This window comes from Solea senegalensis, linkage group LG21, assembly GCF_019176455.1.
Source record: "Solea senegalensis isolate Sse05_10M linkage group LG21, IFAPA_SoseM_1, whole genome shotgun sequence".
NCBI classification, from domain to species: domain Eukaryota; kingdom Metazoa; phylum Chordata; class Actinopteri; order Pleuronectiformes; family Soleidae; genus Solea; species Solea senegalensis.
Genome location: NC_058040.1, coordinates 16,572,389 through 16,597,896, shown reverse-complemented (window position 1 = coordinate 16,597,896; position 25,508 = coordinate 16,572,389). Strand labels below are relative to the sequence as shown.

The 25,508-nt window shown below is 41.7% G+C and overlaps 1 protein-coding gene across 2 annotated transcripts; it reads right to left on the bottom strand.

The window, feature by feature from the left end:
* Positions 1-504: 504 nt before the first annotated feature.
* Positions 505-25,307, bottom strand: stxbp1a (syntaxin binding protein 1a). Of its 2 annotated transcripts, XM_044011816.1 has the most exons (20): positions 25,201-25,307; positions 16,040-16,089; positions 15,859-15,940; positions 15,684-15,760; positions 15,502-15,580; positions 14,422-14,525; positions 12,951-13,099; positions 12,299-12,383; positions 11,944-12,074; positions 11,716-11,823; positions 11,539-11,599; positions 10,717-10,782; positions 10,552-10,632; positions 10,283-10,421; positions 9,916-10,025; positions 9,699-9,800; positions 9,493-9,578; positions 8,148-8,302; positions 5,934-6,088; positions 966-1,030 (listed from the first exon to the last, which is right to left on the bottom strand). In XM_044011816.1, the coding sequence occupies exons 1-19, from the start codon at positions 25,235-25,237 to the stop codon at positions 5,982-5,984; spliced, it is 1,809 nt and encodes a 602-aa protein (XP_043867751.1). In that variant the 5' UTR covers positions 25,238-25,307; the 3' UTR covers positions 966-1,030; positions 5,934-5,981. The 2 variants fall into 2 exon arrangements, with proteins under 2 accessions (XP_043867752.1, XP_043867751.1); XM_044011817.1 differs by lacking the exon at positions 5,934-6,088 and having other exon boundaries at positions 505-1,030; positions 25,201-25,305.
* Positions 25,308-25,508: the final 201 nt, after the last annotated feature.

Here is a 25,508-nt window from a genome sequence, read left to right as displayed (position 1 = left end):
GTTCACATGGACTGACGAGATCTTGGTGGTCCAACTTCATGAATTTGGGTTATAAACGTCATGATTATGAAAAACTGGCAGACACAACAAACGCGTAGATGGAAGATTTTGACCAGCAGAGGGCGGTGTTCCTTGTTGTTATGACTTATTAAAAGGTGCATTTTTAGGCTGACGTTTGTGTTTGGAGAAGCTTGGGTCAAACTAAATTCCTTCTGTGCTCAAAACGCAAACATCTTGGGTGAAGTATTCCAACTCGGCGTCTTTGGAAAAAAGCTAACCGCGAACTCTGCAGCTCCCACGAAACATCCACACTGGAAACAAACACATGTCCACACACGAGTCCAAGCATGCTACGGAATATTTACGTCTCAAAGGGGTCAAAGTCAAAGGGGGCGGCTCCTCTCCTGTGAAAATATTCATATTATATCTATATTTATATTGCATGTTGTCTGATATGTTTTTTTAAATTCATTAATTCTTTTTTTTTTTTTTCTTTTTTTCATTATTATTATTATTATTATTATTATTACAACACCAACCTCGTCCCTCCTCCACCTGCCTCCGATAAAACGCACAGCGAGGGGAGGAACTCCAAAGGAAAAAGGACGGGAGTCAAATGTCTACCTTTGACACGTTCTAGCTAGGTTTCGTAACAGCGTTTACATTTGGTACTTTCAGTTTTAAATGGCCTTCACTTTGTTATTTTTCCATAGGTTTCGTTGAGTTGCATCCATTGTAAAACATGAGAATACTTGCAACACTTTTTATTCTTTGATACAACATGTATATATATATTATTATTATTATTATTGTTATTATTAATAATCATATTTTCTTTACTTTTCAAGCAGGATGCATACACACTTAATGGAGTCGGTCGAGGAGGAGGAGGAGGGTGAAGGTGAAGACAGAGAGAGAGAGAGAGAAAAAGCCGCGACTGGAAGATTTTAGCTGGTCACCTCCTCGTCTGGTTTGTTCATGGCCTTCAGCTGCTCCAGCAGGCTCGTGGGCGTGAAGATGTGGGTCGAGCCTGGACACACACACACACACACACACACACACACACAGCGTTAGATCTGCACATATGTAAAATGAAAAGAAAAATTAATCCAATGATGAAAATGTGTTTTCAGCTCTTGCTCTTAATGTAAAAGAAAACTACAATAGCAACAATTTCACATGTTTTACGGAACTGTAATGACAATATAATATCATTTAAATGAACATTTACTAATTTTTTAAGTGTGTTTATAACAGAAAACTGAAGTTTACTCTCACACACCAAACTCCATAGAGAATCTGCGTTTTTGCTATTAGGCACAAAGGAATTGTTGATCCACTGCTGCCTCCATTAGTGAATTCAAATGTGTTACTTTTGTCAATTGTGTGTTTAAAATCCCTTGTTTGGATGAACCAAAGCGGCACAAATGACCACACGAGGCAGCAGTAGAACAGCAGCTCCTGAGTCCCCCATGAGCTTAAATCACAGATTTTCTCTATGGGTTTTGGTGTGGGAGAGTGAGCTGGTTAGAAACTCCAGTTTCTTGTTGGAGAAAGCTGTTTAACAAACGTAGTCTTAAATTACTGTAAACTCAAATAAACACTCATAATGTACAACCACACTTAAAAAAAACTGAACTATCCATTTAACTGATGTGAAGAAAGAAAAAAATCCCCCCAAATTAGACTTAGATTTAGTAGATTTAGATTAAGTAGCTAAAAACCTCATATGACCAAATCTGGGGGGATTATCTCTCCAAATATTCATCAATCTTTACTTTTTTTTTTAATGATTTTAATAAAATATATATACACAGAGCTGATTCAAACTCATGACGCTGGGCTAAATCACATGCAGCTGGATGTTATGGAGGAAACATCAGTGACCAACACGACTGACACGAGCTAAAAAAAGAGAGGCAGGATAAAACATCAAAACCTGTCTCAACGCAGCACAGCCCAAAAATAAAAAAATGAATAAATAAAGATGTTAGAAAAATGTGCACACGACCATGTCGGCCGTGAACTGAAGGTCATGCAGTAAAAGCAGAAAAGCTGGAAAAACTACTGCGAAAATAAAAGCAGACAGCAAGGTTTTCTCTGCGCGTGTCGTCGTCGTTGTCGGACATTTTTGTCGTTAATGTGAATGAAAGTGTGAAAACTCGACAGCGATGGACGCTCGTGACGACTGAAGACACTTTGAAGACATTCTTGAAAGGTCTTGAGAGGAGTGAGGCAAACGTCTGCCTGATGTTTTTCCTTCTTTACTGAATTAAAGACCCCACTTATAAAACATACATCAGGGTTACTCTGTCTATATCTTAAGAATATAGTTACTGCTTTATATTAATGTTGGACAACCTTTTCTGGCGGGAAAATGAAGCTTATAAACCTTTGAAACTTTTCCCCCCCGCACACCAATGTCCATGGAGAAAATCAGCGTTTTAACGTCACAGCGCACAGGAGCTGTTGATCCACCGCTGCCTCCACAATTAAGTTCACATGTAGTTATTTTGTCACTTCTGTGTTTGAAATCCTTCACGTGGATTTACCCAAGTGACACAAAGTGACCACACGAGGCAGCGGTAGACCAGCAGCTCCTGTGTCCCTGTGAGCTAAAAACGCTGATTTTCTCTATGGGGTTTGGTGTGTGAGAGCAACAGGTTTACAAAGCGTGTTTGATTTTAATATGAGAGCATTATGTTAAGTGGCTAAACTCTGTTTTTTTCTTGTTTCCCCCACTCAATGCCATTTTTCTTGAGTCAGAACCTTAAACTGCCCAAAAATCTGGAACTACCCCTTTAAATAGTGACCACAGAAATAGCAGACTCTTTGATTCACTCCTCACACCTGTTCAACATCAACACTGTTTGACCTACATTGGTTTGTTTCTGTTTCAAAGCTGCATGTTTCTTCCAGGTCACTTTGATTAAACAGTTAACATTAAAACGAGATCCTGCGATGGAAGTCGTGGGAAGGAAAAAAACAGGAGAGAAAGAGGCGGGACCCATCTCCAGTTTGGTTGTTATGGTGATGGTAAGGGGGCGTGGTTTTAGTATGAGGTCAGTGTGGGGGACTGGCCTCACCTGCTTCTCTGCCGTTTTCCTCCCTCTCAAACACACAGCTTCGTGGCTTCAGCCCCAGAAACACAACACAGTGACACTGATCTCCAACTCCACTGAGTTACCGTACATGACCGGGCTTCAGACCAAAACAGCTGAACAAAAACAATGAGTTGTTTTAGTATGTGGCGGCCATTTTGCTCGTGGAAAGTGGCAATATGTGGGGATGTTGTGTGTGTGTGTGGGGCATTAAAACCAGAATTCTGATGTTTGCAAGTAAAATCTCTTTGGCAGATTAGTCAGGAGTGAGTTGGATGCCCGAACAACAATACTCTGTTTTCATGAGTGAAAAATTAGGGATGAGCCGATACGATACGCAGTATCGTCCGATACTGGTCATCGGAAAAAAACAACCCGATATATCTGTCCCCTAAATATGACGTAAACACACAAACTCCAGGGTGTGAGTGAAGTTCTGTAAATGTCTGTTTGGAGTGACTGCTTTTAGCTAGGTGGTATATGCAATTTAAAATAAGTTGTTTAAAAGACACAAAAGGATTGGTCGATACTCGAGGTTGGTATCGTATCGGACACAAAAAAGTGGTATTACGCCATCCCTTAGAGAAAATACTGTTCTGGGTGGTGATATATGTCTGTTAGACACTCAATGACGTGGTCATGGATGTGAAAATCTGTCTTCTGGAGACAAAACAAAGAAAAAGCTATTATTAGCAAAGTCGTCTTTTGGCTAACGTCCTGCACTACTTTTTAAAAACACATTTCTTAAGGGAGGACATTTTGTTTAGCATCCGCCTCGTAGATCGATATGACTTCGCAGAACTTAACAAAGTGAATATTTTGTAGTTAATGTTATCGAAAGCTAATCGAATTTGATAAACAAATTAGCCTACATGATGTTTTAAGCAGCAAACAACATTGTACATTTATATATGTATTTATGTAGGTCAATGTGGGAAGGAGATGCTAATATCATGTTTGGCTATGTTTATAAAAGCCATTTTATACTAGTTTCTGAAGCTATAACATAAAACACACTTTTAATGGTAATCATAATCAGCTAATCGTTGCTATCTCATATTGATTACTTTACTGATACTTAGGTTAAACTTAAGTTATTTGACACTAATATAAATCTCCTAACATCTCTGTATGCTACCACTAAACAGAAGCTAATGCTAATTTTGCCTCTCCATCTTTGTTAATGTGACAGCATTAAGTGTTTTTGTGAGGCTTTGTTCATGCTAAATCTGCTTAACATGTTTCCCTGTGTATGTTAAGGACGTCCCGCTTTTTAAGATAAGCAAAACGTTAGCAAGAAGTTAGCCAAAAGACAACACTGCTAACAGTAGCAACTCTGAACAAACTGATAGAAGACAAACCATCACTTTTTTGGTTGAAAATAAAAAAAAATCTTCTCAAATTTGATGATGATGATGAGTCACGTGTGGCATCATTACTCTGAGGAAGGTTGCTAAAACATCGGATGGAACGATGCTACATCCTCAGACTGTGTCAGCAGAGAGACAAAGTGATTTCCACTGAAATAATTCCTCATTATGAGTCTGAATTATCCGGAACCCTCTGCAGTTGAGCCGTGAGTCATGTGAGCATGTGTTGAGTCGTGAGCTGAGACAGCGAGAAAGAGAGAGAGAGAGAGAGTGTGACATGGGTGGAGTCAGAGGATTGTCAGTTAACGGAAATAACGCAAAGAAATAAATCAAAAAGGAGAAAATCCCTTTTTTTGGATTTCAGCATCAACTCAAGGACCTGCTGAAAAAAATAACACTAAGGGGAAATTAAGGGGATTGTCTTTTGTGAAGACAGGGTAATTAGAAAAATAATCAAGACAGTTAAAAACAAGTAAAGATGGATCCTGATGGGGCAGATTAAATCTGAAGTGAGCGTTAAACAAGCGAGAAGGGCCTGTGGGTGGAATCGAAGGGCGATTTAATCCACACAGTGGAGATGATGGGAGGAGGCAGCAGGGATGGGGTCACGACCGTCTCAGGCATGTCCGCTCCTCAGTACAGACTTCATTTACACAAATCCTGCTCAGGTCGACATTATTCACAGTTTTATGGTTTTCTTATGTGCTAGAGATAAAGTGAGACTTTAAGTGTGTTTAGGTTCAAAAACATCCTAGAAGAGTGAGGTAGGAGATCAGAGTATGGTGAGGTAGAACAATTCTGTAGCTCGTGAGGTATAACAATTTCGTAGTAGGGTGAGGTAAAAAAAAACAACAGTACAGGTACAGAAAATGTGTAGCATAAAAGATCCGTAGTAAAGTGAGGTACAAAAAATGTAGTATCGTGAGGTATAAAAAATGTGTGGTTAGTGAGGTATAAAGATTTCTTAGTAACGTGGGGTAAAAAAACGTACAGTGAGGTATAGAAATTTTGTAGTAAAATGAGGTATAAACATTTCATAGTATAGTGAGGGAAAGAAATGTACAATGAGGTAGTACGGTATAAAAAATGCGTAGTATAGTGGGGTATAAAAATAGACGCATAGTAAGGTATAACAATTATTCAGTACAGTGAGGTGTCGTCGTTACCTGTACCTGTTTAAACCTCTGCTAATAAGAGGGTTAATATTTGAATTTGGACTTGCTATAGCCACGTTACCTAGGAGACGCAAATTGTGATTAGCTAACTAACAGGAAGTGGAGCCTGGTGGAGGGGTCCATGCTCTGAGGAGAGGTCAGGGCTGCCCATCACTGAAGGACATGGGGGTGGAGTTACATAACACGTTACTGAGTGTTAAAAAATAAAGAAAATTAAAAAAGGAACAAGGAGGAAGCCCTTGTGCTGTGGAGGTTCAGAAAGGGCTTCACTGTGCGGCTGCCTTTACTTTTTTCAGTGTGATTTCTCTCTCCCTCCCTCCCAAACTGTCTCTGTCTCACTCGGAGGGGTCTGCCTCCTCAAAGGACACCCTAGTGGACTCTCGGAAGTCGGGGTGCTGCAGGTCCGATAAGAATTTGGTGGGGGTGAGCATGTGGGTGGAACCTGTGGAGGAACAGAGGCGGCTTCACCACTCGTCTCTCAGCACACACACCCTCCCCACCCAACTCTCTCCAAACACAACAGGGATAAAACAAGCCACCTCACACACACACACACACAAACACACACACACACAACATACACAATACACACCAACATAAAGACACACAACGCACAGACACAGAAGTAGACGTGATGCCGTGGCTGCAATTTAAACACAACAGTTGTTTTAGAGACAATAAGAGCTGAAGCAGAGCACACACACACACACACACACACACACACACACACATACACACGCACACACACACACACACACACACTGGCAAAGCTATAACAACACATGAAATAAACAGAGTACAGAGGGGCAGAACACAAACAACACACTGCACACACACATATTACACTTGCACTGTCTGTGTGACTGTTGGTCATGAAGTGTCGAGTGGAAACAAATTTAAATTAGATTTTTTTTCCCCACCTGTAGTGTGTGTGTGTGAGATACAACCGGTTTAGTCACGAAACGACAAGAACAGAGGACGACCAGCAGCTCAGTTTGTGGCTGTTTGTCTTAAAAGACGACGGCCATTGAAGAAGTACTGGACGTATGTTACGTACGTACGTACCTTTGCACTTAATCCAACAAAAAAACTTTGGTAATGGGGATAACAAACTTGTCTGAGTGCTCTGTTTTAGCCACATAGTGTTTGAGCTAAAACATGATTTGAAAAGCTAGCACCTTCCATAGCGTGTTTCGATTGGCTGACTATGTCTCACACAAAGTAGCGTCTAAAGCAACTCAACCACATTCTCCATTATGTGTCTGAAAATAACACATTTCACCGTAGATTATGTTAGTTTTGACACAGAGAGAAAGTGAGCTCATACTCAACGTCAGAATTAGTATTGGAAACCGAATCTTGGATGTTTTTGGCAGATTATTACATTGTTGAGACATTCTGGTGTGTGTATATGCAGATGATAATGCCATTTTCTTTTTGAGGAAAATCCCAAATTTTTGTACTATTTCTTTAATTTTTCAGCCCAAACCAGGTACTTTTTTGTGCTTAAATCTAAGAGATTACCAAATATACCCAAAAATATAACCAGGAAATCACCTCAGGTGCTCAAAACACTATTTTTAGCCGTAATGTCAAAGCCAGTGTCCGTAACTTGTGATTGTGTGGTTGGTTGTTTGCTTACAGCCTGATAATTGTAAAACCTTCCAATGAGCATGTCGCAGAATGGGATAATTTATTGGAACGGAACAGAGTGTGGAATCAGGATCATTATATAAATGGAACTGCAGGTACGTTAGCGTTACGGACATGGAACGTGTAAAGTCTGGAGAGATCGCAAATAAGCTAAAATAAATACATTTTGCTTCTTACATAACATCATTGACTTCTGATTAAAATCACCACCACTTAACTCAAGAAGCCACTTGTCAAAATGGTCACTCAATAAAATCTACACCATCATATATGTATGCTTTCTTAGCTACATGCTGTTAGACAGACTGTGCAGTGAAGTGTGCAAAACCACACCCTAATCCACACTAAAGTCCATAGAGAAAATCAGCGATTTCATATCACAGCACACAGGAGTTGTTGATCCACTGCTGCCTCCATCACCGAGTTCAAATGTTGTTATTTTGTGACGTCCATGTTTGAAATCCTTTGTTCAGATTTACTTCTGTGACACAAACCGACCAAACGCGGCAGCAGAAGTCCAGCAGCTTCTCTCTCTCCATGAGCTAAAAATGACGATTTTCTCTGTGGACTTTGGTGTGCACTTTAGAAACTTCAGTTTCCAGTCAGAAAAAACTGCCTCACGCCAAAATATGAGTGTACATATTCTTAATATAGAGTACGCTAATGTAGAGTCCATCATGTGACCTGCGACACAGCATTTACCCAAATCCCTGAACTACAACAACAGAGCCACGCCCCCACTCTGCCTCTCTACATCTGTGAGCGGCCATGGCAACTGTCTAATCCTTCTTCTTCAAATTCTCGGTCCACGCTCAGTGGCGCCCCCGCCCCCCGGTCGCGTTACTCACCAATGACGGCTTCCCATTTCCCATTGGCCTGTGTGACCTCATAGGCGCAGCGCATCTCACTGAAGGACACGCCTCCGATGATGAAGACCATGACACGTGGACCTGTGCGATATTCTCCAGGTGTCTTGTTCTTGTGCCAGTGTCCGTACCGAGCGCTGCAGGAGCAGAGAAGGAATAAAAATGGGATTGTTTCGGAGTTTATAATGGAATTATTGATTAATTATACTAAAATAATCCTGCCTACTGTACCTTTAAGACCAGAACTGTGGATTATGTGTGCATGTGTGTGTGTTTTTCCACTGAACTGTGGGGGAGGGGCAACACATGAGATCAGAATCTGATCCTGAATCAATAAACACCAGCAGCAGAGCGTGAGACTGTTATCCAGGTCAGTTGATTTATAATTTAGTTACTGGCTGATGTTTGACTATGAAATTTGCATTTCTTAATGACACTTGTAAAGTTTTTACCACAATTTTAACACAGTTTCTAAAGACTTTTACATGTGTGACCCCTGCGAGTGTTTTCTGGCATTTTCTGGCCAGGGAAACATTGCAAATAATGAAATTATTCTTTAATTTTGCTTAAATCTTGTCTAAAAATGTGAAAGTTTTATTTTAGCTGATAAAATAAAGGTAAAATAAAATATAAAAAATATGCCTCATTGAAATTGACCAGGAAAATAAATGAAATTCTAGGCTCACAACATTTTTTTGTATACATTTGTGAGGTCCTGTATACGTGTCAGTTATCAGTGACTCACCTCACTGCATTTATTCATGATTATAGACAAGTATTGATCCATCAGTCGTCTCCTTTCCCAAAATGACTATTGATCCAACACACATGCTGAGTCAGCGTCAGTCTATTCTCTATTGTGATTATTGACGCTGTTATTTTATTTGTTTTTTGTTTATTTTTTCACGCTTTTCTCTGCAGATTTTCAGATTTTGGTTCATCGTGGACGTCTCATTTTTATCCACTGCTTTTACGAAATGTCCGACTTGTTTTAAACACATTTTTCTCTCACCGCTTGATAAGGCGTCTTTAATTGCGCTACCATGGCAACCGCGCTCTGAAATGACTGCCCATAGAGGACACACATTTTAATAAAAGGGGCAAATATCATAAATATATACAGTATGTGGTGTGTGTTTGTGTTGTTGTATTTGCTGCCTCTTTAGGACATTGACCTCAGGACAAGTAAGTCCTCATGGAGACCAAAACCTGGTCCTAATGAGGCAGAACTGGTTAAGAAGATTTGAATTGTGGTTAAAGGTTAAAGTTTGGGGTAAGTCTGTGTGTGTGTGTGTGTGTGTGTGTGTGTGTGTGAGTGTGTGTGTACCTGACTGCAGTGGTGCTGAAGGAGGCGGAGGAGCGTGTGGAGATGTACGGGTAGTGCTTGGTGTCCAGTTTATCATCAATAGCGTCCTACAGGACAACAAAAGAATACATCATAATAATAATAATAAATAGAAATAAATACTGTATTTGTCAGAATCTTTGTAACACACTTCAGAAGCAACCACACACACACACACACACACACACCTCAATGATGTCCTTGACCAGTGGTGTCCAGCGGGACAGCTGATAGGTCTGTTCACTCACACGCTCCTTCCTGTCCAACTTCTTTCCTCGGCGGAGGGTGGACTGTAGACGGAGACAAGAAAAAGAAGAAGAAGGGACATGAAAGAAATGACAAACGTGTGTCTGAATGAATGAATGAATGAATGAAACTGTAAGAAAATAGGTGCAAGGCTCTTACGTCTGTGATGATGGGGACGCCCAGGTGAGCCATGTTAGTGATGATCTCACTGTCCTCAGGAGGAATCTGAGCGTGTTGGATCAGCTTGTTCAGATTCTCCTCCGTGATGCCTGAGCGGTTACAAGTCCATAATAAGTCATAATTAATGACACTAAAGACCGATAAGCAGTTCTTCACCGAGTCCAAGTGAAAGTTTGTTCCAAATTTGAAAGAATACTCTTGAGGTTTTCATGCATTCATGGCAAAAAAAGGCTTGTGGAGGTCAAAGAGACCTTGAACTTTGACCTCCAAAAGTGATGTTCTTGAGATATCTCCTTGATAGAATGGACAGATTTGATCAGATTGGATAAGGTTTTCTTCCACTCACCATTTTTGAGGAAAATGTAGAGCAGGATGATGCGGATCTTGTCGTATGTGCTGACGTTAGCGTCCAGCAGGATTGGCACGATGGCCCTCATGGGGTCTTTGATCTTCTCTCCCTCGGCGTCTGTTCCCATAGCCAAGTCCTACAAGAGAAAAGAGTTCTTGAGTCGTCACGTTCAGAAGAATGGGACATAGCGGCTAATGGCTCCAGGCCACAGGTGTCGCTGTTGCAGAGACATTAAAACACAACCGTCTCCTCTTCACAGATCTCACCTGTTCAACGCGGCACAGTTTGTCCACTGTTCCCTGGTAATGTTTCATACAGTCCTCGGCCAACTGCAGGTGAGTGGAGTACTGAGAGAGACAAACGCAGAGTCAGCGCTAACGCTCACCGGCTGACACACACACACACACAGGAAAACACACACACACACTGACCTTACTGAGCTCCTTCTGGTACTGAGGCATCTTCTTCAGCATCTGAGACAAATCCCTCATCGTAGTCTGTGTCGAGACAAAAGTCACAGGTGGTGCTTTAAGACTTTGTAAGCTAACAGACAAAGGCTACGTTCACGTACACAGAAATCTTTGATTTTCAAATCACATACCCCAGATCATATCCGATACAGGGTCATGTGACATATTAGCACATTAGCTAGCTAGCTTATTAAAGAATTACTGCTGAAAGGTGCTGAAAAAGATACTGGGCTAACATTACATTCCTGTTTTGATTAGCTTACACTAGCAAACATTACTGTTAACACTGAGGTTGGTCATGATATTAGTGATGAATAGCATGCGTTAGATAGCTAGCTAGCTGAGTAAATTTAATTAAAATTTGCAGAGAAGAAGCTGACAGAGCTACTGAGCTAACATTACGTCCCTGTCAACACTGAGGTTTGTTCATGATGGTAGCAGCCAATATCTTATGTTAACTAGCTAGCTAAAATGTGATTAACAAACCAAAAGGAAAGTGATGTCATGAAAGCTTTTCATGTGTGTGTTGTGAAGCTAATATCTGCTGTGATTCACAGGTCAGTGGAGACACTTAAATGCTATGCTAAGCTAATCACCCTACAGTTAAATGTTAAATAGACACTCTGGCTGGTTTTCCTGTTCAGATTGCTGTAGAAACATGGCGGTAAAAGACGGCAACCTCCATGAAGCAATGCAACTATTGTCTAAAGTACATGCACATATATATTTAGGGCAATAATTCCTCCTGAATGTTACAAACGGAACGTTCCGGCTCCTTGTTACCTTCTCTCCAGTGTTCATCCTCTTGCTAGCGGAAAATTCCTTCAGTTGACGTGTCACCTCCCTGAAATACAGAACACACACACACAGCAGTCAGAGGACGAACCAATGAGACACGGGTACAAACGACGGCTCATTTATTTTGTTTATAAAGTGGTGAAGACAAACAGCGTTACTCACTGGGACACCTCAGCTATGTGTTTGTGTCTCAGGCTCACCCACAGGTCATCGTCCTCGTGCAGTAGGACCTCCTTCTCACGGGAGTCTCCGATTCCGCTGGTCTCATACCTGCGGATGAGCATCACTCACATCTTGAATTTACTAAAAAATATCACTTCATTAACACACAAACACAGTCCTATAGAGTGACACATTGAAATGTTTTGTTATGGCATTTTTTTGGCGTACTTGTAGACGTCGTTTTCGATGGGCAGCAGGTCGTAGCCCATGGCTTGGAAGGTGAGCTCGTGCAGGACGGGGGAGACGGGATCGAACGCCCTGTCCAGGATGATCAGCTGTGAGCGAGCCTTATCTGGACCCTACAGGGAGGGAGAGAGCGAGAGGAAATACAACAAATATAAATACTGAGAATATACTATCCTGTCCAGACTCGGGAAATATGATTATAGACATGCTGGCACCAAATGTCACATTGGCGCTTAACACTGGAGTAAGATAAGTGAACTAGCTAAAGGCGATTTACCATAATCAACTGATAAATATAATTTTTCTGTGATTACACGTATTTTAATGCTGAGCTCACCTCTCCCATGGTGGGGTCATCAGCTTTGTAGGCGTCCAGTTTGTCCTGAACCAGCTGAGCCAGCGTGGCGTTGTCCTTGTACTCCCTGACACGAAGACGAAAAGAAAAGAAACGGTCGTAGATGAACATAGTGGGACAAGATGGAGGGACGTTACGATAAAGACGTTATTGGTAAATATCAGACTTTCTGTGAAAACACAGAAGTATCGATTTGAATAGCTCATTTTGTAAATAACAATATAGAATAATTGTGGTGACGGTCAACAGGAGTGTATCATCTGCATAGAGAGGAACACTAATGTTAAAAGAAGCTACAAAATGAGTATAATCCAAAACTAAATAAGTTTCATTATTACACTGGAAGAATAACATGACTGACTTAATTTAACATTTTAATATTGCCACCAAATCTTCCTGCTTAGTTCTCATCTCTCATTCTTCACTTTATTGAAGTTGCAGTTGGCTGGTTAGTGTTGTTGGGCACCGCTGTCATGATACGTTCCATTTACATCGGAAGTCGGAAGTGGGAGTGACTCAGCAGCATCATTAGCTCGTCATAATTTAATCAGTTCATTGCATTTATTACCCATTGTGGCTAACTTTACCACCCTGTAACCACAGCATCCTGCTTTTAGCGCCCCCTGCTGCTCACCCTCGGTATCTGACGGCAGGGTACTCCTTCAGGGTGGCACAGAGCGTGGCCAGCTGCTCAGCCAGCCTCTCCATCACTGGGTTCTTGAGCTGGGTCTTGTGAGGACTGTAGAAACTGTGGAAGGCATCTGGATTGTCCAGAGAGTACACCTGCGCACCAACACACACATATATATATATATAAACACTGATATCAAGTAACCACTTATCAAAATGGTCACCCAATAAAATCTACATCATATATGTGTGCTAGACTGAATTTTTCCAACAGGAAAGTGAAGTTTCCAAACCGCTCTCATCCACACCAAAGTCCATAGAGAAAATCAGCGATTTTACATCACAGCACACAGTGATGCACAGGAGTCGTTGATCCAGTGCTGCCTCCATCAGTACATTCAAATGTGTTACTTTTGTGAATTCTATGTTTAGATGCACCAAAGTAGCACAAAGTCACCACACGAGGCAGCAGTAGACCAGCAGCTCCTGTGTCACTGCAGGATAAAAACGCTGATTTTCTCTATGGAGTTTGGTATGCAATTTACAAACTTCAGTTTCCAGTCAGAAGAAGCTGTCTCACTCCAATATATGAGTGTGCAGACTCTTAATATTGAGTACGCTGAAGCTGGCATATATTATGTTTAATGTTTCTTTTTGTTTTCAGTGAAAACGAGCCTGTCAGCTGGAACTATCCCTTTCATTTCCTAATTTTCTCTCCTTCTCTACCGCTCACCCTTCCTCTTTCCTTGTCTACACGTCCCTGATTTCCTCTTCCCCTCATCCCTCACTACCTCTCCCTCCTCCTCCCCATCTGTCCCTAGTCACGTGACGAACACTGTTCCTACGTTTGTCTTGTTTCCATTGGTTACCGCCTCCTGTGAGGACCCTGATTCGTCCAATCGGACCACAGTGTCGGCCAGAGGGCGGGGCTAAAACGCTGCAATTTGCCTGGAGCTGAAAAATCACTGACTCAGAATTAATTAGAGCAGACAGGAGCGAGGAAGCAAAGCATTGTGGGACAGAGAGAGAGGGAGAGTAAAGGATGGACAGTAGAAGAGATGATGAGAGGAAATATATAAATAAATATAATATAACGTTGACATGTAACATCAACGCTCTCCTCCTCATTCTTTAATCCTTCTGGATTCTTCCTCTCTCATCTCCTCAGTCCTCCCTTCCCCCAAAAAAGACCAGGTTGGAAATATATGAAGGGCAGAGAAGGAGGAGAGAACAGATTTTCCAAAAACAGAGTGACCGCTGAGTCAGCGGCACTGTGCAAAGATGCCACCAGGGAGTATTATTTATGTTTCTATCTTTGTCTTCTGTTAATAATCCCTGATGATATTAACCTACAACCTCACTGTTTTTCATGTCTCGACTCGTCGACTCGCTGCTGGAACTCTTCCTGTATTTGGAGCTTTGGGAAAAGGGGACAGAGAGGACACAACAATTCAGTGTGTGTCTCTCACGCCTACCTGAGACTCGTAGGGCAGGAATGCGATGTTGATCTCCGTCAGAGTCTTTGTGGTTTTCGAAGCGCGGCTCTTCACCAGCTCGTTGAAGAGCGGATCGGGGCAGGCTACGAACCAGAGAACACAAACAGCAACGTTTACATTTCCTACGACAGCACGCGGCGTTCCTGTTCCTCATGGTTCCAGGTAATGATTGGTCGGTGTTATAATGATGCAGATGTAGACGTCCAGGTGTATTCAAATAGCCTCAAATATCAAATAGCCTGGGTTAGCGTGCTAGTTTGCAAACCTGGCTACAACACTCACATTAACCACAGGAAATAAAAAAAGTGTGCTGCTAATTGTTCTTAAAAACTGGGATATTATGTAAACAGGTTTATTTTTCTGTTAACTAGCTAGCTAATTGTTCTTAAAAACTGGGATATTATATAAACAGGTTTATTTTTCTGTTACCTAGCTAGCTAATTGTTCTTAAAAACTGGGATATTATATAAACAGGTTTATTTTTCTGTTACCTAGCTAGCTAATTGTTACCTAGCTAGCTAATTGTTCTTAAAAACTGGGATATTATATAAACAGGTTTATTTTTCTGTTACCTAGCTAGCTAATTGTTCTTAAAAACTGGGAAATTATATAAGCTATCTTTTTTTTGTGCTGCTAGCAGGCTAATTGTTCTTAAAAACTGGGATAATATGTAAACAGGTTTATTTTTCTGTTAACTAGCTAGCTAATTGTTCTTAAAAACTGTGAAATTATATTAGCTATCTTGTTTTTGTGCTGCTAGCAGGCTAATTGTTCTCTAAAACTGGGACATTGTGTCAAATATTTTAGTCTCAGAACTTCACAAGTTAGATACGTTGTTCCAGCTTGGTTCACTGACATGCAAACTAATCTTTTAAACATATTAAGTGGCAAATTACTGTAGCAACATACACCAGTAGAACAGCTCGCTGGGTAGCTTGCTAGATAGCAACCCCAGCTATCAAACTACGTACCTCCATCACCTGCTGATGGAGTGTGGACCTCCTGAACTACTGTGTCACTGAATTTACATAAACACAACAACAATAATAATAAACTCACAGTCAGTGAAGAAAACGTGAGCTGCCTTGTATTTCGCTGAATGAGGATCTTTGAAGTCTCCGATGAGGGTGTGGACGGACTGAGGACAGAGAGACAGAGTCAAACACAGCACACACACACACATCGTTTTCCCATACATACATCACGCATGAGTGTGTGTGTGTGTGTGTGTGTGTGCTAACCTTCTCTGTAGGTGTGATCAGGTAAATGGCCTCCAGACTGGGCAGAGGTTCTCGCCGCTTGTTGATGTCCTCAACAACTAGAGGGAGACAAAGCAGCGTGAACGTGAACACACACACACACACAAATGAACACTAAGGACAAAGAGTGAAGGACGTGAAGGACGTCAGGTCTTACTGGTGATTCCCTCCGTCATGATGTCGGTCATCTTGCAGCAGGACGACAACATCCTCATGCTCAGCTGGTCCACGATCAGTGCCTGGAAACACGAGAGCACATTCAAGGTTACTAACCTAGTTAGTTAGTTAGTTAGTTAGAAAACTGTGTGTGTGTGAGTGTGTTTTCATGATTATCTTACCTTCCATTCTCCCTTCTTCTTTACCTTCTTGATGACATCGTTCATAATCTCTGAAGAGACAAAAACACACATCAGGAACCTGATCTGAGGGCACACACACACACACACACACTCCATTCATAGTGAGGACTAACTCTAACCTTTAACCTCACCATAATCTAACCCCAATTCTAAGTAGGGATGGGACAAGACCACTTTCTTGTGTCCGATACTGAAACCGATATCACAATCTCGACCATGTATGAACGTATGAAGCTGAAAAACACATTTATGCTGAGTCATTTCAAACTGTGAGCCACAAATACAAGAACACAGACACACAGTTCTTCAGTAAATGAGGTTCTGCCTCATTAGGACCAGGTTTTAGTCTCCATGAAGACTACTGGTCCTGACAAAATCAGTGTTTATGAGAAATTTTTTTTTTCTCCTAAAACGGCAACAAATACAAGAACACACACACACACACACACAGAGGCCTGTGTTTAGTCCTTCGTTAAAAATAAAACCAGTTGTGTGATTTTTAACATCGTCCTGTTTTAACAACAATAAAAACTCCCATGATGCATTTCTTCCTGCACTGGGGGAGGAGTTGGACTGTTAAAGTCAAACCTGTCCTGAAACAAAGTCACAGACGAGGACGACGATGAGGAGCGAGTAAAACCTGCTGATTCCTCCCAGAAAAATAATCCCGTCCATCATCATGACATCACGTCACCATGACAACGCCAATATTGGCCCGATCGTAGCGTCAAAAACAAATCCGCTTCGTCGTCGTCGCATTACAACAAATCCTTTTAGGGGTAAATCTCATCGTTTGACATCGTGTTGGATTAAACTCTCTAATCTCTGTGGCTGAAACACTGAGGGATTAAACACGGATTATAAACGACTCATGTGGATTAGATTAGAGTCAACACGGCTAATAAAGACCAAAGGTTTGGTCACTTTAGTCGATAACATTGAGGAACTAAGGACAGATGAAGACAGAGACAGACTGTCCTGTGTTTGACTTCCCGTGGACGTCTCATATGAACAGTGACACTTTTCTGATTCCCTGACTCAGCGTTGGTCTATTTCTAACCCCCGTCTCTCCTGGAAGACAAAACGAAAGAAACTAAAACAAATGAAAAAGACAAACTACGACATAATAACTTGAACTAAAAAGCAGAAAGTGACAGACGTGAAATCGTCGTCTCATCCAGCAGCAGCTCGAGGCCACAGGATGAGACCTGAGTGAGGATTTCCGTCTCTCCTGCCTCCTTTTTCCTGTGTTTCCTCTCTCTTTTTTTTTCTTTCCTTGTTCTGATAAAAAGTCTGAGACAAACGAGACGGGAAGTTTGACTTTCAGGGACAACTTTCACCTCCTGTCTCTTGTTTGTTAGCAACAAGAATATGCTGCTCGTATAGAGCAGACTGACGGAGGAAAACCAATGTGGAAGTTCCTGAAGCCTGTATTTCTTGAATGGCCACCAGGTGGCGACCTCAGCAGCCACTTTGGGTCGTGTTTTGGGAATAATGGTCCCATTCAAAGAGTTAAAACAAGGGTGGGGCTACAGCATGATTGACAGCCATTAAATTCCAATTCCAATCAAATCGAAGCTAACATCTAGTCTCCACATTTCCCTCTGTGATGGTACAGTTTGTGTTTTGCCAAAGTCATTTTGCAGTTGATTTCGGACAAACTGTTCGCATTTTGAGAGTTAGCACAAACACTGAACTACTCTGCAATAAAATGAAAATGAAATGTACTAGTGTAATGGACTTGAATTCAGTGTATTTGTCTAATCACACCATTTTTTGGAATTATTTACTTTTTAAGGCTGAAGATACTGTTTTTGCTTGAAAGAAGTCATTTTCCACTAATAGTGCTAATATTTTCTTGTCTTTTTAGAGGCATTTTTCCCCTCAGTCAGGCTGAAACACAGTCCTCAGCTTCTGAAGGTTTTCCTTTCTGTCCTAAAGAAGAGCAACAACTACAACAGCAACAACAGCAACAACAACAGCAGCAGCAGCAGAGTCAGGGAAGCTGCAGCAGTCAGACAAGACCTGAACAAACACAGAGCAACAGCTGTGTCACCCCCACACACACACACACACACACACACACACACACACACACACACATGCTCAAAAGCCTCCTAAGCTCTCACATCCAGTTGAACAGGATACACATCCTCATGTCGGCGCAGAGAAAACCACACTGAAGGTGTGACGGCACTTTTAATGATGTGATCAATTACATTAATCCTTGTTTAAATGTGTCACATGAAAGAGTGCATTGTGTTGTGTTACTGCTGACGCGTGGTTTTACTCGACATGAGTGACTGGAGAAGCTTCTCCTTCACCTCTCAATACATGACCCTTTTTTTTTTTTTTATTCTCCTCTAGATCTGCTGCTGCTGCTGCTGCTCACTGCTGCTGCTGCTCACTGCTGCTGCTGCTGCTGCATCATCGTCGCTCCCTGGAGGAGACGCCGTCGGTCTTAAAGAGACAGGTGGAAGTTTTCAAAGCTCGTAGGACAGACTTCAGCATGTGAGCGTCCAGGAAAATGTGTCATATTTATATGAAGAAATGCTGGAAAATGACAAAATGGAGGCAAAGAAACAACATTTATGCCTGTTCACATTTAAAGCACCAAAGTGAGAGAGAAATCCGAGAAAATCTGTGGTTTTTTTTAGCTCTAAGGCGAAATCAAAGTCACAAAATAACACATTTGTATGGATGTGGAATCACAGATTTGTAAGATGGACTTTGGTGAGGGAGAGTGAGCAGTTTCCTGTGAGAAAATGCTGAAAAAATAACGTTTCCAGTGAATTTACTATTATTGCCATTTCTGTAACAGCCAGTGTTTGAGGGAAATGATGAACAAATGAAACGTTAATTTTAAATACTGTATATATACAGTGTTTGTGTTTTGTTAACGTCTTGATTATTACTCTTCATGTTTTAGGGATAATAACAATATTAATAGAAGAAACCGCCAACACAGTTTCATATAAGAGAGAAAAGCAGAGGAGGATCACCGCTCTGGACTCAGAGGTCAGAGGTCATGTAGGCTGAGGAGAGGTGAACAGTGAGGAGGAGTATTTTCCCATGACCTGCACTGATATCACACACAGTCAAGTCGTGACACGAACTCTTGAGCCAAATAAATAGAGATTTTAGCCACGTAACAAATAAAAATCTCTCATCTTAAGTCTACGTTATATTAAGTATATGTTCACAGAGTATTTTTAACACAAAGATGAAGTTGTTCTCTCGTACACCAAACCCCATAGAGAAAATCAGCATTTTAAGCTCGCAGGGACGCAGCAGCTGCTGGTCTGCTGCTGCCTCGTGTGGTCACTTTGTGTCATTGAGGTAAATCTGAACCGAGACTTTTTAAACCCCGAAGTCACAAACTAACACATTTAAACCTAGAGCCGGAGGCAGCAGTGGATCAACAACTGCTGTGTGCTGAAGATGTAAAATGGCTGATTTTCTCTCTGGACTTTGGCACAGGACTTTAGAAAGGTCTGTGTCACAGTGAGACCGAGCAGCAAACATAGTCTAAAGATACCGTAGACTTAAAAAAGGAGTTGATTTTTAGTACGTGAGCCTTTGTTAAGCGACTGTTATCTGTTTTTCCGTGTGTCCCACGTCGCTGACGTACGTATAAACATCTTCAAACACCTGAACTATCAGTTTAAGGATGACAGCGTGTTTGCCCAACGCTCTTTATCTTCTATAAGTACATGTTTTTGTAACACTGTTATATGTGTGTGTGTGTGTGTGTGTGTAAGAGGAGAGTCATGGAGGACGAGCACGTCTGTTCACTCTGACACAGCAAGAAAAAAAGGGAATTCATTAAGATCAAGAGAGACACAGACACTGCTTCTCTCTGTAACCACGGTGACACAACACCACACATGGATGTATGTGTGTGTGTGTGTGTGTGTGTTGTTTACACTGGCCTGCAGGCTCTACTCTATGACCGACACTGATTCCAGACGAGTGTGTGAGGCTGTGGTTTCTTGACGTCTTCAAGGTCAGCAGAGTGTGTGTGAGATAATGTGACATTTAAAACTAGCCATTATGTCATTAAAAGCAAACAAAGTGGTGTATGGTATATAATATTCTTTCTTATGTGATATTACTCACACCAAACCCCAGAGAAAATCCTGGGTTTTACGTCACAGGGACACAGGAGTGGTTGATCCACTGCTGCCTCCATCAGTAAAGTTCACTTGTGTCATTTTATGACTTCTGTGTTAGAAATCCTTAGTGACACCGACTGACCACACGAGGCAGCAGCGGACCAGCAGCTCCTGAGTCCACGTGAGCTAAAAACAGCATTTTTCTCAATGGACTTTGGTGCCAGAGAGTGAGAGGTTAAAAAAAGCCACGCTGAGAGAGCTTTAGAGTCGAGGGGTGAAGACACATTTACAGGACAAAGACGACAAAGACGTCTCAGCTACGGAACTAAAGAGAGACCCACTGATGACGTTAGTCCCCATCTCTTAATGAACAAAACTGTTCTTCTCTCAAAGTATGCAGCCCCAGGCCTTTTACCATCACAGATTATCTAATCTGATATTTATTGTGACCTCTTGTGACCGTTCTTCTTAATATAACGTATCATGAAGCAGGAAATAACAAATCTACAAACACAAGAAGAAGAAGACGACGACGGCAAAGAGGCGACGTTGGTTTGTCTACAGGAAAACACATGTTTTTGAGATGGACTGATTTTCATGTGGACAGAGTTTAGTGACAGTCGTGAGAGTTCACCTCGTCTGTAATCACATTAAAAAAACAACAAATGACACAATGACTCCATCATCGTCTCGTCCTCCTCCTCCTCCTCTTCCTCGTGTGTCTCTGTGAGGCTGCGACGCTCTCTCACACACAGTCATGATGGAGGAAAGGGTGGCTGCTGAAGCTCTCTGCTTTCCGCCCATCCCCCTCCTCCTCCTCCCCCACCACCACCATCATCATCATCCACTGCTGCAGAGAGAGAAGCCGTAATGGTGTCACCCTCCCTCCCTCCCTCCCTCCCTCCCCTCACCGAGCATCTCCTCCACCAATCACCGTCGCAGCTCCACCTCAGCCAAACACAGCCCAGGTGCAGCCGCTGCGTCCCTGCCTTCACCTACAGGCAAAGACTGTATCCACTTCATCCACTGTGTGTGTGTGTGTGTGTGTGTTTACACCGACAAAAGACGACGACGGCCCACTCCACACGCTGAGAGGCTGCACCTGCTTTCAGTTCTGCATTATGTAACCGACGATAACACAGTGATTATTAAGGAAAGAGCAGACAAGGACGCGAGTGTGCTCATGTAGTGAAGAAGGAGCGAAGACACCACATGAAAAATGTCAAAATTAGGATTATTTTCCATAAACTGACGGCGTTTCAAACTCCCATGTGCCACAAAAGAACGTCTTTTGTTCCAAGTGTGATTAAATAAAGTGGATTTAATTGTGTGTTTTAGTAAAATGTATGTTGATTCATATGAAGATATCAAGATATCTGATATAATAATCTGGTAATAATAATAAAAATGTATCATGAGCACAACTACCAGTGATGGGAACCTAAAAAAAAATGATTCCACTTGTTTAAAGATTAACAAATGACAAAATCTATTGAGATATAATTCACTTTCCTGTAGTTTTTGTTCCTTCAGCCCTGAAAACAGCCAGTTTCATACAAACAATCATAGCAGTAAATTATTACATCATGTTTGTTTGATTTAAAAGTTTTAAAAGTGGAGTATTTAACACTACATTTCCTGTTTTTGGTGACTGGAGGAGACGTTAGCTACAGTATAGGCTAACAAACAAAGAGTAGCAGTAGAAAAAAACATGAAGCTTCTGTTGTTCTTGTTTAGTTTCCACATCGCGTATTTCACATGTGCTTTACGTGTTTTATAACTGGTGTGTAAATAAACTGATTAATGCTCATTTTGTACAAGAACTTGTATGGTTCTAAGCTAAGATTTGCTAGCTAACACTCTGTATTAAGACTAGCATGAATATGAAGTTGTTGCTGCTCAGTGATTCTGAGAAACTGCAAGGAATTTGACTTTTAATGAGCCAAAATGTCTGCACATGACTTTAGCATGTTTTTCTGTTTACTTTACAGTAATCATCACAGCGCGGCTGCGTGTCATGACGTTGTTTTTCTACGCGACACAAACACACAAACTAGTGACTTTTAAAGCATCTGTTTTGGGTGTAAATGAATCATTAGAATCAGTCGATTAAAAAGATTTGCTCACAGAATCGTTCACTACTTCCTGCATGACCGGACACATTCACTGAAGTGAAATACCACTGAACGTGGTCGTGATTGTGCCCACGAGCGATCGCCGGCTTTCAGCAGTGCTGTCTCTAAATACACCAGACTGCTGTGTTAAATATTAGGATGTTAGACATTTCCTTTGGCAAATGTTGGAGATTAACATCATGTTTTTAAAGGATTTTGAAGTCTTTTTAACTTTAATCTACACTTCGGCATTGTTGGCTTTGATTCTTGTGTTGGACGTCGCGCTCGTGACTCTTCAGTGACGACACTCTCTGACCAAACAGTATCATTTTAGTATCGGCTCAAACATCGTGCTAGAACGGTATAATCAAAAAGCACTATATGGGATCATTTCGGTTTCGGTGTTAGCATAGCTTGTTTTGATTTGCTGCTGCTTGATGAGTTTCTCAAGTTCTGCAGAACGCAACACAGGCAAAGAAAATAAATCATTCTGGTCGATGTCGACCTTTAGAACCATTTTCAAAGCAGATTTATATCATCTCATATCTCATAGCAGAGGGAGTGTGTGTGTGGGTGTGTGTCAGGACCTGGAGACCAAAACCTGGTCCTAATGAGGCAGAACCTCATTTCTGAGGAACAGGGTTAAGATTTTAATAGTGGTTATGTTTAGGGACATGAGCCTGGGTAGGTTGTTCAAATGAATGCAAGTCGTAAAATGGATTGAAATACGAGTATGTGTGTGTGTGAGTGAGATAAGTGTGGGGGTTGGGGGTTCAGTATAAATCTAATGCACCAGTGAACCTGTTGTGATTTACGCCATGTGAAGATTCAGGATCACGTCACTAGTGAGACGTAAAAAACCCTGAAGTGGATCCTGAACCACAGGCCGGTCGCAGCAGGTGAAAAAGTCCTACTTTAAACTGCTCTATGGAGACAAACAATTCATTAACGTCACAATTTGAAACAACGCAATTAGCAAATTTGCAAACGTCTGCCGTTTTCGCTGACTGCTGACGGACACGTCCTGCTGTTTTTTATTTATTTAATATTAGTGTTATAATATAGTGTTTGTGTGAATGCTGAGTCAGCATTATTTATTCGTATTATTACACCGATTTTGCTGATTCAGGTATCAAAATGTCGGACTCATCAAAGTCATATTTAGGTGTGTATGCTCCGTGTAACACTAATATACACAAACACAATAAATCTTCTGCCATTGTCGTGATAGCGGCTAGATGTTGATTTAAAAGGCAAACAACCTAAGTGCTCACTACCTCCACCTACTGGAACGATAAGGAACATTTGACAGACGCGGACTCATTTTACGTTGCTACTCTCTGCTGACGCAAACTGTCCGAAGTTTGTGTCAGTACGAAGGAGTCCTTGCGAGGTTTTGCGTGAACTGTGACATCACTAACGTGAACAAAAACAAACGAACGTGACTACTTTGAGTTACTACTCATTTACTTCTTGTTCTCTTAAATTCAATCGTTACGATGATCTGAGCGATGTCCACAGCTTCAAAAAGTAAGGATAACTAAAAACATTACGCTAACAACTATGCAAACAGCTAATGAAACTAGGGCTACTTCCTGTTTCGGGGGTTGGCTCTTAGGGTTCGCGGTTTTACGGCAGGAAGTGGCCGCAATATACAAATTTGGTTTCCAGTACAGTGAGGTTCCAGTTCCAGTAAGTGACAAGTGTCAGAAATGGTGGCAATAATAAAAAAGATGAAGAAGTAATTAACGTGTTCACCTGGGTTTTACTAATCGGATCAGAAAGTGGAGAAATAAAAGACGCTAGCGTTGCTAAATTGTGTGAACGGTGAGTGAATGTTGATGAAATCACATTAACGCTGGTGGAAAACACATTAAAACACAACATTAAACCATTTTTTCTGAGCAGCATGAATGAGGTACGACATGATAACCGACCTGATGAACAAGGACCTGCTGCTGGGTCACACACACACACAGTCTGGTTTCCATGACTTCAGAGGACACTTTACATACATTTCCTGAGACTTAACCATACAACATATCTTCACCTTTAAACAGGGACGTGATTTTTGTCCCCCATAAGGAAGACGAGTCCCCATCATGTGACTGTGGGAACAGATTAAGGTCCCCACAACATGAGTAATACATGATACACACACACACACACACACACTGCTGACTGGAGCATCAGCCAATGACAAAATCAGATGGTGAACTGCAGTGTCCTCGCACACACACACACACACACACACACAAAAGCACATGATTGATGATTAATAATGATGCTAAGGAGGCTTTAACCTCAGATTATGTAGATTCTTTTTTTTATTATTTTTACTTTAAGAGTGTGAACACATTAATCCGCTATGAATGTGAAGGAGGAAGAGGAGGAGGAGGAAGAGGAGCAGGAGGCTGTTTTCAGGCTCCATCATGGGGGCGAGGCTCAGCTCCAGCCTCAGAGAACCTGATCACCTCCAATCACTTTACAATCGATACCAGCGTTCGATCACGTGACTGGCTGAGATTAAGACTCCTGTACAAACAATCCTGCTGGATTATAACGCAGATATCATAATGAAGGTGTGTGTGTGTGTGTGTGTGTGTGTGCGGGCCCGCCGCCGCTGCTGCTGCATCACCGCAGCTTCTCACTGCGCATCCGCACCGCAGTAGCCCGCACACACACACACGCACCAGTCTGCGCACGCTACTACAGTCCGTGTGATTTTTTTTTTGTTTTACAATGAAGCAAACACAGCAGCATCTTCATCATCATCACCCCCTTCATCTTCATCATTCAGATTCACTCAGTCATCCGCATCCTGCACCACACACACATACAGTAGCGCGCGCGCACACACAGTAGATGAAGAACATGATGTAGAAATAAATGATCAGATTATGTTTCTTACTTTCTCCGACCACCGCCTTTAATCCGATTGGAGCCATGATGATGCTGCTGCTGCTGAAAACTGCTGCACTGACTGATCCTCGCTCTCTCTCCCTCGCTCTCTCCCTCTCTCACCTCACGTCTCCGTGGAGGAGCCTCCAGGTGGTGACGTCACCGCGTATCCTTCCGCATCCCCCTCTCATTGGTGGAAAAAGAGACGTTTGGCTTCAACTGTGATTTATTTTTCCTGCACAGATGATTTTTTAAATTAATATAAAATCAGAAGCAACAAAATGAGCAGCAACTAAAACATGGGCAATAAAAACAGCA

Bases quoted from the DNA above. Each gene is read 5' to 3' on its own strand.
- stxbp1a (XM_044011816.1), bottom strand. From the start codon at position 25,237: ATGGCTCCAATCGGATTAAAGGCGGTGGTCGGAGAAA. The intron at 9,801-9,915 runs GTAAGAGCCTTG...CTCCGTCTACAG, and splicing joins GCGTCCCCATCATCACAGAC to TCCACCCTCCGCCGAGGAAA. The intron at 9,579-9,698 runs GTGTGTGTGTGT...GTTGTCCTGTAG, and splicing joins TGGTCAAGGACATCATTGAG to GACGCTATTGATGATAAACT.